The sequence below is a fragment of the Benincasa hispida genome, chromosome 12 (genome assembly GCF_009727055.1).
Source record: "Benincasa hispida cultivar B227 chromosome 12, ASM972705v1, whole genome shotgun sequence".
Lineage (NCBI taxonomy): Eukaryota > Viridiplantae > Streptophyta > Magnoliopsida > Cucurbitales > Cucurbitaceae > Benincasa > Benincasa hispida.
Window position 1 is genome coordinate 64,219,077 of NC_052360.1, and position 12,702 is coordinate 64,231,778.

The 12,702-nt window shown below is 31.1% G+C and overlaps 2 protein-coding genes across 3 annotated transcripts; one reads left to right on the forward strand and one right to left on the reverse strand.

Annotated features, from left to right (window-relative positions):
• Positions 1 to 1,241: 1,241 nt before the first annotated feature.
• LOC120092484 (40S ribosomal protein S21-2) lies at positions 1,242 to 3,451 on the reverse strand. Of its 2 annotated transcripts, none has more exons than XM_039050576.1 (4): positions 3,385 to 3,451; positions 3,049 to 3,138; positions 2,823 to 2,955; positions 1,242 to 1,564 (listed from the first exon to the last, which is right to left on the reverse strand). In XM_039050576.1, exons 2-4 carry the CDS (start codon positions 3,096 to 3,098, stop codon positions 1,499 to 1,501), a joined length of 249 nt encoding a protein of 82 aa, XP_038906504.1. In that variant the 5' UTR covers positions 3,099 to 3,138; positions 3,385 to 3,451; the 3' UTR covers positions 1,242 to 1,498. The 2 variants fall into 2 exon arrangements, with proteins under 2 accessions (XP_038906504.1, XP_038906506.1); XM_039050578.1 differs by having other exon boundaries at positions 3,250 to 3,387.
• A 6,574-nt stretch (positions 3,452 to 10,025) lies between these two features.
• On the forward strand, positions 10,026 to 12,150 carry LOC120068069 (40S ribosomal protein S21-2-like). Its single transcript, XM_039019747.1, has 4 exons — positions 10,026 to 10,075; positions 10,321 to 10,410; positions 10,504 to 10,636; positions 11,911 to 12,150. Exons 2-4 carry the CDS (start codon positions 10,361 to 10,363, stop codon positions 11,974 to 11,976), a joined length of 249 nt encoding a protein of 82 aa, XP_038875675.1. The 5' UTR covers positions 10,026 to 10,075; positions 10,321 to 10,360; the 3' UTR covers positions 11,977 to 12,150.
• Positions 12,151 to 12,702: the final 552 nt, after the last annotated feature.

Genomic DNA, 12,702 nt, shown 5'->3' on the forward strand with positions numbered 1-12,702 from the left:
TGACTAGAAAAGGCCTAAGAATCAACATTGCATAGGGCTTCAAAGCAATCAGATCCAGTAGTAATAATTGATTGAAGGTAAAAGCTAGTAATGCGTTAAGAAGCGACAATGAGTTAAGAAAAGCAACATGAAGGAGAAGTCGATCAACAACTAAAAAAGAATGAATGCTAGGAAGCCAGGAATTAACTGCTAATATTCCAAGTCAACTCTTAATTTAGGGGCTACCTAAGATCAGTTGAGAACCGATTGTCGAGGCGTATCCTAGAGGTGGGCCTGACACAATTTGGCACAAAACTTCGTCATAAGATGGAGAAGCGAGTTGGAAAATCAGTTGGACCTCAAAATGGTTTGGCTCGATAGGCCCAACAATCCCTAGCAAGTCCAAATTAAGTTTTCATGACAGGGTGGCTAGGAAATTAAAGGGGAGATTATACTCCCAATATAGGTTCCTAGGATTGAAATCACAAATAGCTCGAAACACCACGAACCCTAACTTGGGAATGGGGACTAATGTTATGGGTAGATTCTAGAACCAAGGGAAAAAGCGTGAAAGGGGAATGAAAGGGCATACCCAAGAAAGATTTGGTTCTGATTGGCCTCGGCTTGGGCCGAGGCTGAGCCCCTAATGAAAGCCCAAAATGCCAAAAGGCCTGACATAAGCAAGGCTTTAAAGGGATTTAAACCTAGGGTACTAGGCAAGAATGTTGCATCGTCGTCCATGGTCTGAGAGAGATCCACACGCAGGCCATCCACCTAATCTAAAGTCCTAGCCAGATAAGGAATAAGAGAAGAGTCAAAGCCTATAAATAAGATAAGAAGAGTCAGGTATATGCAAGTAAGTTATGGACTCAGAATTTAATTAACTTGAGTTTTCAATCTTTAGATTTTTTGAGGTTAGGTACATTTTTCTTTGGAAAATTTTTTCATTAACAATTACAACTTTTGGAAGCCTTTGATTGTTTTTAAAAACAATGTACTAATAATTTTAATCGATATACAAAACAAAATAATTATTTTAAATAGTAAAACTATTAAAAATATTTTCAAACGTAGTAAAATGTCACATAGTCTATCATTGATAGATACCAATAAACAAACATATTTTGCTATATTTGTAAATACGTTCGCTCATTTTTAAGCAAAAAAAAATAATCTTGATTATTTACTGAAAATGAGTAGAAGTACTATTAAAAATTTTGAAAGTTCAAGTGTATTTTTAATCCAAAATACAAAATTTGGGATTATTTTATTTCATTTTATTTTTTTTGTTGGATTGTAATTCAAAATACAAAGTTTGGTCTCTTCAATGTAAATTCAACAATCGATGATCAAAACCAGCTTCACCGACTAAGATTCCACAAACACTACAATTTCAGAATCATTTCATCAAAAGGTTACCAAAGGCAGCCTAGGATCTCTCAACATTCATAATTCGCAATAAAATTAAACTTAATTAGAAACATAAAATTTCAAGAAGAAAAATTGCACTTTGCACTTTCTACTGCTGGCGAACTTCTACTTTCTTCTTCTGCCACAATCTATCCAAAGCACTGTCGGCATCACCCTGTCAAATATACATCACACACCAACACATTAATTTTCTTGACATGGTTCTCGAACATTACATTTTGACTTTAATTAGATCTCATGAAAAGCAATTGATAAGGCCACAAACTAAATTGGATCGAAATCCATCAAAGCAAAGTTTTGTCATTCTTTAAAATTAAAAAGACAGTGCCACTTTATAGTAGGGAGCACTACAGTATATACACCAAACTAGCTTCCCTAAATTGCACTTTTTTTGTTATTTTGATGGAACACGACTATTTAGATGTACACAATTATTTCCATACATTTTCATTATACACAGTGATATAAACAAAACTTAGAAAAATTGAAGAAAACAGTCGCCTACTTCATATACAACTACGTACATGTTAAATCTACATACAAGAAACATGTCAAATCTACATATAAGAATAATTAAAACTCTAACACAAATGTACAACCTATACAACAGATCATGTACAAGCATAATCAAAATATTAGAATGAAAATCTAATGCTTTCTGCAAAAATTATTTCAAACTAGTCAACGATACTAATACATAATGTTTCTTTTTCACTGGAAAAACAAATTAAAGATTAAAAATTTTAGTTGAAGGTTCAACAAATGTGATTATAAGATGTTCAAAACATGTTCAAAAAATTGAATTAAACAGAGAAAGAGATCTAGACAAGTTTAACCACCAAGGAAAAGAAAACTGATCATGCACTGTTTTATCTTTTGATCCCTATACACCTACAAAAGTCCATTGTGCTGAACCCTATAAAATATCCAAAATATAGAGGTCCAACAGATTGAACTCTAATCTTTGAACAGGAAAATAAAATCAATTCTTTCTCACGAGCATTGTAGTAAGGCTTCATAGTTATGCCGGTTGGCGTGCCATCAGATAAAATAGCTAACTAGATTATGAAGAAAGTCGAAAAAACTACCCAATAATGTAAATGATAAAAAGATAAAAGCACAATGCCATACATTCTACTAATGATTAAGAAAAACACATGAAATGATTAACAAAATTTAGATTGGTACCTAAAATAAAAATAAACGCACACAATTTTAACCTAGCGATTCAATATAATAAATCAAGTTATCAACATACAGAAGCAATTCAAATAAGAAAAATGCTATGAAGCAAGTGAAGCAGCCACAGAATATCTAAAATCACATAATAAACAGAAACGTGCAGCCAAAATTCCATATAACATACAAACGATAAACAAACATAAGAAGAAAATTATTAAGAAAAATCGAACCTGAGCACGGATGAAACCGCAGAGAGCGAAAGTGGAGAATTGGCCGGTGTAGATGCCATTCTCATCCAAGTGGCCGATGTTAATCTGAACCGAGGCGTGGTCCTTGGAAGTGATGAGTCGGTTTGTGGCAGAACTGAAATTAGATACCACAAACAAATTCGGAAAAGAGTTGAAACCCTACAATGAAAATAGTGTAAAATAACAAACAGAGTTGGTGATTACGTACCACTTCCTAGGAATGTAGAGCTCGGTGATCTTTCCCTCTTCGTTCTGCATTTTGGCTTTGATGTTCTATCAAAAATCTGGATAAAAAAACCTGCTTCGGTAACGAAACGACGGATTCAGACTGAGAAATTGAGTTCTAATACATTAATGAATGAGCAAAATAGTAGAGAAATCGGATGGAAACAGAAACAAATACTATAACCTGTGCATACAATCCATGTAACGAAGAATGTAATAGAGATCTAATAAGGATTCAGATCTGAAGTATGAGAAATTGAAACGAGCAAATACGAAAACCATAAGAACAATCGAGATGAACGGACAAAGAGATAATTACCGGTCGACAATAGGGGAAGGATGAGAATTAGGGTTGTGAAAAACCCTAGCCTCTTTATATATGAAATATTTTTGGGCCTGGTTATTCGGCCCAATATTTGTGATACTTTTGTAAAAACATCCATTTCGTGAGAGGAGAGAGATATGTTTTCAGTTTGTTTTTTTAAAAAAAAAATTGAAAAATTGAAAGAACAATCCACTGGTTTGGTTTTATTTTTTATTATAAAGTTTGACATATTTGGAAATTTTCAAAATTTATTTAATCGATTTTTTTATTGAAAAAGGAAATTAAAATCGAACAGAACACAGAATATAAGGTATATACCTTTAAAATTACACTAACTTAATATTGTAAATTTTATGATGCATGTATATTTGTTATATAGAACGAAAAAAAAAAGTCAATTATTATGAAGTATATATTTATTATTTAAAAATGTACAAAGAAATAAAAATGTTTAATTTCAATCTAGTTTTTTAAAAACATAGACCCAATTTTAATTTGAAAATGGTAAAATGGCTGGTTCAAAACAAAACGGAAAATAATAATAAAAATAGAAGAACAAAATATCAAAAATTAATAAACAAGACCCCATTTAATAACCATTTGTTTAATATTTTTTATTTTGAAAATAAAGCCCATAGACACTACTTCCGCCTCCAATTTTCTTATTTTATTATTTACTTTTTACTAATAGTTTAAAAAACTAAATTTGAAAATTTAAAAAGTAGCTTTTAAAAACTTGTTTTTATTTTTTGAATTTGGCTAATAAGTCAACCACGGTACTTAAGAAAAATGCAAACCAATATAAGAAATAGGGAGAAACTTAATTTTCAAAAATCAAAAATTAAAAATTAAAAAAAAAAAAAAAAAAAACGAAATACTTACGAAACGGGCCCAAATTGATAATAAATTGAACCAAATAACAACTAATCCATTGGTTTTATTATTTAATGAACATTGGTTTTGATCCATTTTTTTTTAAAACTGATTGTCGACGGGTTTAGTATGGTTCTTGGTTGGTTTCAAACCAAACTGATTACCACCCTTCCTTGTTACTACGACAAATAAAAAGATTGCTAAAAAAAAGTCTAAATTTTAAAAAAATGAAATAAAATAATCCTAAATTTTGTATTTTGGGTTCAAAAATACACTTGAACTTTCAAAAATCTCAATAGTACCCTTTACTTTTCTATAAATAATCAAGATTATTATTTTTTTTCCTTTCAGATATAGAAAATGAGCCAATGTATTTACAAATGTATTAAAATATCACTCAGTGTATATCACTAATAAACAATGACATTTTACTATGTTTGAAAATATTTCTAATAATTTTGCTATTTAAAATATATTTTTATTTTTTTGTATATCGATGAAAATTATTATTACATTGTTTTAAAAACAATCAAAGGCTTCCAAAAGTTGTAATTGTTGATGCCAAATTTTGGCCAAGGAAAAACATACCTGACTTCTATACGGCAACATCGATAAATTTGCAATTCAAGGGAAGATAACTCACCTGGAAGCAAAGGAAAAATCTACGCACGGTGTGGTGTAAGTAAAGATGTCCATGGAGCGGGGTGGGGCCGAGATGTCATTCCCCATCTTGTCCCCACTCCCCATTTCATTCTTCATCACGGGGATCGGGTTCCCCGCAAGGAATTTTTCCCCGTTACCTTTTTTTTTTTTTTGTAAAAAGTCAATTAATTTAAATCACTAATGTGAGCACATTTTAATTAAATAATTAACTTTATCACTAAATTGTTTATTATAGTTAGTTTTATACGACCATTTGAATTTAAAGATAAATTACTCAAATTTTGGTCTAAAAAGCTGATTGTTTTTTTACTAGAAAGAAATAAATATAAATCAAATTATTCACATATATAATCTAAATTTAAACATATTCGTTATCTTCCCAATAAATAACCAAATTTAAAATTTAAATGTAATATTTATATAATAATAACAATAACATAACATTAGATAACTATACTAAATAAATATGTAAAAGCTAATCGGGGGACGGGGAACATTCCCCATCCCGCCCTCCTTTAGCTCACGAGAAACTCCCCCCCATTCCCCGCCTCGTCCCCGTAGGAAAATTGGACATCTCTAGATATAAGCCACAGGCACTATGATGTTTAAGATATAAAGGTAGAAAATTCAAGTTAATTGAACTCTGAGTCCATAACTTACTTGCATATGTCTGGCTTTCTTATTTATAGGCTTTGGCTCTTCTCCTATTCCTTATTCGGCTAGGACTTCTGATTAGGCGAGTGGGCTGCGTGTGGATCTCTCTCGAGCCACGGCCGATGACCCAACATTCTTGCCCGACATGCTAGGGTTAAATCCCTTTAAAGCCTTGCTTGTGTTGGGCCTTTTGGTATTTGGGGTATAGATTTGTAGTTTAAATGTATGTTATGTGGTTTTGCACTTTAGATGTTTCCAAGATTAACATTTATAATGATGCTGCTTTAATTTGGATTTGGTTTGTAATGGTTTGTTGTTCTTTTACATAATTTTATTACAATCGAGCATGTGATTCATGTCTGGGTCATTCGTGATCAAGTTCCAACTTCAATTTGGTGAAAAACGAAGTAAAAATGGTTAATTTTGGCTGATCGGGTGAGCCAGGCAGCATAACGTTATACTACGACAAGCAAAAGCCAACATAACTATACGATGCTACTGTTGAGCATCGATACGCTCCGGATGTGAGGCACGCGCACGAGGACTGGTTCAGATCATGGGTTCGAGCCTTCCAACGGTTTAGCAACAGTTTTCTTTGGTTTTTTTATTATTATTTATATAATTAAGTTATTTGTCATATTATTCATTCATTGAATAAATATAGAGTATTATATTAAAAGGCCTTTATATATACAGTTTATAGCAAAAACTTCTAAAAGTACAAAACACTTTTGAAACTTTTTGGTATACAGTGTAAATATTTTTTAGATTTTTCTATTTATAATAATTTCTCTTATATTAATTTAATTAATGTGTTAGGATGCCAATATCGGTCCAAATGTTGCTTTTAATTATACATGTGATGTATAGTTATTATTTTTTTAAAATTATATATGTCATATAGAAAAATCTCACAATAGGATAAACATTCTTTCATGCATCATCTTAATATAAATGTTATAATATATAGTTTAGATGAATGGATGTATGTTATTTAATTTTCATTACTTTATTATATAAATGTTATATATGTAGTAATAAAAATGGAAATGCACGATGTCTAACACTACTTTAGGTAAAATATAATTGTTATGTTTTTTAAAAGTATGTCATTAGATGTATATATAGGTTTGAATTGTTTTATTAAACTTTATAATTGCTCAAAGTTAAATGAAATTAGAATTAAATTTTTTAATAAAGAGTTGCATGCAAACATAGGTTAAACCTTCTTTAAAATAGTTTTAAATTGGTTTCACTAGTAGACCTACGTTAATAAATTTCAAATATGATTATAAATAAGATTAATCTTTTAATTCAGTTTGATAGGATTATATTAGTTTTAGTTAAAAGATTAAATTTATAACAAAATTATCTATAAGTGACCTTTGTCTAATGACAGTTCTGTCTATGATGGGGTGTTCAAGCTGATAGAAACGAAACATCTCTACTTGGAAACTGACCTGGAAGATGAATTAGATAAATCTGTTATAAGCATGCATGAGCGATTAATGTTTATTAAATTCATTTTAACGTGGTGTATAACAGATAAAGGTGAATTATTCACTTTTTTTTATTCCAAAAAATATTTGAGATCTTCTCTGAGAAATGATTGCCCTCTCAACAAAACCTTTCCCTTTCCCGACCAAAATTAATTTCATTGAAGCCCACACCTTTCAGCGATTCTCGTCCTTGAGAATAATGGGGAAGAGCTCTTGATGGTGTCCGTTTTTGTTGATGTGATCGTGTGTTTGTGAGTTCGAATTGTTCGTGCAATACATTGGGAAATGGGATTCATGAAGAACTTGGTCTTCAAGGGTATGTAATCATCTAATCCTTTCATTCTCTCTACATTTTACGTGAAAGCATACTCAATTAAGTATGTCTAATCCTAGTTTTTCTCCTCTACATTATTCATGTTCTTATAAAATAAAAAATGGGACACGATATTTCTACTGCGGGTAGTCACCTACTCCTTCAAGCACATCATGAAGTGATGAAGAAAAGAAGAAAAAAAAATGCATGGAAAAAAGTTGTCTTGAGTAAAAGAGAAAGAGAAGATGAAGAAGCCCACAAAGTTAGTGACCAATGGTCGACTAGAAAAGGCCTAAGAATCAACATTGCATGGGGCTTCAAAGCAATCAGATCAAGCAATAATAATTGATTGAAGGTAAAAGCTACGTAATGCATTAAGAAGCAACAATGAGTCACGAAAAGCAACATGAAGGAGAGATTGGTCTGCAAACGATAACTAAAAGAATGAATGCCAGGAAGCCATGAATTAACTGCTAATATTCCAAGTCAACTCCTAATTTATGGGCTAGATAGGATCAGTTGAGAGCCGATTGTTGGAGCCTATCTTAGAGGTGGGCCTGACACGATTTGACACAAAACTTCGTCATAAGATGGAAAAATGAGTTGGAAAATCAGTTGGACCTCAAAAGGATTTAACTCGATAGGCCCAACAACCCTTAGCAAGTCCAAATTAAGCTTCATAACGGGGTGGCAAATATAGGTTTCTGGGATTGAAATTTGCGACAAATAGCTCGGAACACCACAAACCCTAAACTTGAGAGTGAGGGATAATGCTATGGGTGGATTTTAAAACCAAGGGCAAAAACGTTAAATGATAGCGAAAGGGGAATGAAATAGCATACCCAAGAAAGATTTGGGTTGATCGGCCTCGGCTTGAGATGAGGCTGAGCCCCTAATGAGAGCCCAAAATGCCAAAAGGCCCGGTACAAGCAAGGCTTTAAAGGGATTTAACCTTAGCGTGTCGAGCAAGAATATTGGGCACCGACCATGGCCTGAGAGAGATCCACACGCAGCCCACCTGCCTAATCAGAAGTCCTAACCGGATAAGGAATAGGAGAAGAGACAAAACCTATAAATAAGATAAGAAAAGTCAAGCATATGCAAGTAAGTTATGGACTCGTAGTTCAATTAATTTGAGTTTTCAACCTTTATGACTTAGGCATAAAGTGCTTGTGGCTTATACCACACCAGTGTCTAGATTTTTCCTTTGCTTACAGGTGAGCTCTCTTCCCTTAAATTACAAATTTATCGTTGTTGTATAAAGGTCAGGTATGTTTTTCCTTGGCCAAAATTTGATATCAACAATTACAACTTTTGGAAGTCTTTGATTGTTTTTAAAAACAATGTACTAATAATTTCCATCAATATAAAAAAAGGTTATTATTTTAAATAGCAAAATTATTAGAGATATTTTCAAACATAGTAAAATGTCACTGTCTATTAGTGATAGACACAGATAGATAATGATGTTTTGATATATTTGTAAATACATTGGCTCATTTTCTATATTTGAAGGAAAAAAAAAATAATAGTCTTGATTATTTATAGAAAAGTAAAGGGTAATATTAACAATTTTGAAAGTTCTAAGTGTATTTTTGAACCATAATACAAAATTTAAGATTATTTTATTTCATTTTATTTTTTTAAATTTATACTTTTTTTAGCAATCTTTTTATGTAGTAACAAGCAAGGGTGGTAATCGGTTTAGGTTTGAAACCAACCAAGAACCAAACGAAACCAGTCGGCAGTCAGTTTTAAAAAGAAGGGATCAAACCAATGTTCAATAAATAATAAAACCAATGGATTGGTTGTTATTTGGTTCAATTTATTATCAATTTGGGCTCGTTTCGTTTTTTATTTTTGGTTTTTGAAAATTAAGTATATTTTCTCCCAATTTGTTATATTTGTTTGTTTTTTTTCTTAAGTATAATGGTTGACTTATTAGCCAAATTTAAAAAATAAAAACAAATTTTTAAAAGCTACTATTTTACTTTTCAATTTTGGTTTGATTTTTTAAACTATTGGCAAAAAGGAAATAACAAAGTAAGAAATTTGGAGGTGAAAATAGTATTTATGGGCTTTATTTTCAAAATAAAAAATAAAAAACAAAATGGTTATTAAACGGGGTATTGGTTATTAATTTTCTATATTTTTTCTTCCATTATTATTATTTTTTTTCGTGTTGTTTCGAAGGAGTCATTTTACCATTTTCAAATTAAAATAGGGTCTATGTTTTTAAAAAACTAGATTGAAATTAGACATTTTTGTTTCTTTGTTCTTTTTTAAATAACAAATATATATACTCTATAATAATTAACTTTTTTTATACAACAAATATACATGCATCATAGTATTTAAAATATTAAAAGATACTTAACATTAGAGTGTAATTTTAAAGGTATATACATTCGGTTCCATTCGATTTTAATTTATTTTTTTAATAAAAAAATCGATTAATAATAATTTTTGAAAATTTTCAAATACTTAAGATGTCAAACTTTATAATAAAAAATAAAACCAAACCAGTGGATTGGTTTTTCAAGTTTTCAGTTTTTTTAAAAAACAAACTGAAAACATCTCTCTCGAATATTGGGCCGAATAACCAGGCCCAAAAATATTTCATATATAAAAAGGCTAGGGTTTTACACAACCCTAATTCTCATACTTCCTCTATAGCCGACAGGTAATTTTCACTTTGTCCGTTCATCTCGATTTTTCTTATGGTTTTAGTTTTTGCTTGTTTCAATTTCTCATGCTTCAGATCTGAATCCTATATAGATCTCTATTACATTCTTCTTACATCGATTGTATGATCGAGTTATAGTATTTGTTTCTGATTACTTCCGATTTCTCTACTATTTTGCTCATTCATTAATGTATTAGAACTCAATTTCTCAGTCTGAATCCGTCGTTTCGTTACCGAAGCAGGTTTTTTTATCCAGATTTTTGATAGAACATCAAAGCCAAAATGCAGAACGAAGAGGGAAAGATCACCGAGCTCTACATTCCTAGGAAGTGGTACGTAATCACCAACTCTGTTTGTTATTTTACACTATTTTCATTGTAGGGTTTTAACTCTTTTCCGAATTTGTTTGTGGTATCTAATTTCAGTTCTGCCACAAACCGACTCATCACTTCCAAGGACCACGCCTCGGTTCAGATTAACATCGGCCACTTGGATGAGAATGGCATCTACACCGGCCAATTCTCCACTTTCGCTCTCTGCGGTTTCATCCGTGCTCAGGTTCGATTTTTCTTAATAATTTTCTTCTTATGTTTGTTTATCGTTTGTATGTTATATGGAATTTTGGCTGCACGTTTCTGTTTATTATGTGATTTTAGATATTCTGTGGCTGCTTCACTTGCTTCATAGCATTTTTCTTATTTGAATTGCTTCTGTATGTTGATAACTTGATTTATTATATTGAATCGCTAGGTTAAAATTGTGTGCGTTTATTTTTATTTTAGGTACCAATCTAAATTTTGTTAATCATTTCATGTGTTTTTCTTAATCATTAGTAGAATGTATGGCATTGTGCTTTTATCTTTTTATCATTTACATTATTGGGTAGTTTTTTCGACTTTCTTCATAATCTAGTTAGCTATTTTATCTGAGGGCACGCCAACCGGCATAACTATGAAGCCTTACTACAATGCTCGTGAGAAAGAATTGATTTTATTTTCCTGTTCAAAGATTAGAGTTCAATCTGTTGGACCTCTATATTTTGGATATTTTATAGGGTTCAGCACAATGGACTTTTGTAGGTGTATAGGGATCAAAAGATAAAACAGTGCATGATCAGTTTTCTTTTCCTTGGTGGTTAAACTTGTCTAGATCTCTTTCTCTGTTTAATTCAATTTTTTGAACATGTTTTGAACATCTTATAATCACATTTGTTGAACCTTCAACTAAAATTTTTAATCTTTAATTTGTTTTTCCAGTGAAAAAGAAACATTATGTATTAGTATCGTTGACTAGTTTGAAATAATTTTTGCAGAAAGCATTAGATTTTCATTCTAATATTTTGATTATGCTTGTACATGATCTGTTGTATAGGTTGTACATTTGTGTTAGAGTTTTAATGATTCTTATATGTAGATTTGACATGTTTCTTGTAGATTTAACATGTACGTATTTGTATATGTAGTAGGCGAACTGGTTTCTTCAATTTCTCAAAGTTTTGTGTTTATATCACTCTGTGTATCATGAAAATGTATGGAAATAATTTTGTACATCTAAATAAAAAAGGTGCAATTTAGTGAAGCTAGTTTGGTGTATATAGCCTAGTGCCCTAGGCACAGTCTTTTCAATTTTAAATAATGGCAAAACTTTGCTTTGATGGATTTCGATTCAATTTAGTTTGTGGCCTTATCAATTGCTTTACACGAGATCTAATTAAAGTCTAAATGTAATGTTTGAAAACCATGTCAAAATACTTTTGTTTTGTGTCATCAAGATTATGCATGGGTATAATATTTATTATATTCAAGAAAATTAATGTGTTGGTGTGATGTAAGGGAGACGCCGACAGTGCTTTGGATAGGTTGTGGCAGAAGAAGAAAGCAGAAGTTCGACAGCAGTAGAAAATGCTATTTTTCTTCTTGAAATTTTATGTTTGTAATTAATTTTAGTTTTATCCCGAATTATGGATGTTGATGGTTGCCTCTGTCAATTTTTTTTTAAAAAAATTATATATGGAATTTGAGTGTCGCTTGAGAGTTTTCATTCCAATCTAATCGGTTTCCTTTGAGCAATAATTGTTACAGTCCTTGTGAAATTCAATTGGGATGGCTAAGCTGAGGGGCTTCTGGTGAAGAATCGGTGTAATTAATCGATGGTTATTTTGCACCTAAGGTTATTTGTGTTTGCATGCTATAGATCCACTATGCATTTTGTTTTTGGGAGCTCAGAAAAAACAATTTAAAATTCTCTCTGGCCATTTTTTCGAATTATTTGATTTCTGTCGTGTTTTATTTAGTTTGTTTTTTTTTAAAGCATTTAGATCCTATTTAAACACACCATTGTAGTACTACAAATTTCTTAGTAGGGTCATATCTCCATTTTTTAATTTATTTGTTTTGGTCACTCGTTCAAAACATTATTTTATTTTAGTCATTTGTCCAGTCGTTCATATTCCTTAACTTGAATTTTGAGTTCGATTTAATATAATCACAATTATTTTAATCTTTTTATAACTAATTAATGGAGGACGAAATATGTAATTACTTAGTAAAAATTAATAGTTGAAAGTATAAACTATAGAACCTATGAAGATGAAATGGAAACAGAAGTTAGTTGTGGGAGTGTAA

Bases quoted from the DNA above. Each gene is read 5' to 3' on its own strand.
- LOC120092484 (XM_039050576.1), bottom strand. From the start codon at position 3,098: ATGCAGAACGAAGAGGGAAAGATCACCGAGCTCTACATTCCTAGGAAG. The intron at 2,956-3,048 runs GTACGTAATCAC...ATCTAATTTCAG, and splicing joins CTCTACATTCCTAGGAAGTG to TTCTGCCACAAACCGACTCA. The intron at 1,565-2,822 runs GTTCGATTTTTC...TATATTTGACAG, and splicing joins GCGGTTTCATCCGTGCTCAG to GGTGATGCCGACAGTGCTTT.
- LOC120068069 (XM_039019747.1), top strand. From the start codon at position 10,361: ATGCAGAACGAAGAGGGAAAGATCACCGAGCTCTACATTCCTAGGAAG. The intron at 10,411-10,503 runs GTACGTAATCAC...ATCTAATTTCAG, and splicing joins CTCTACATTCCTAGGAAGTG to TTCTGCCACAAACCGACTCA. The intron at 10,637-11,910 runs GTTCGATTTTTC...GTGTGATGTAAG, and splicing joins GCGGTTTCATCCGTGCTCAG to GGAGACGCCGACAGTGCTTT.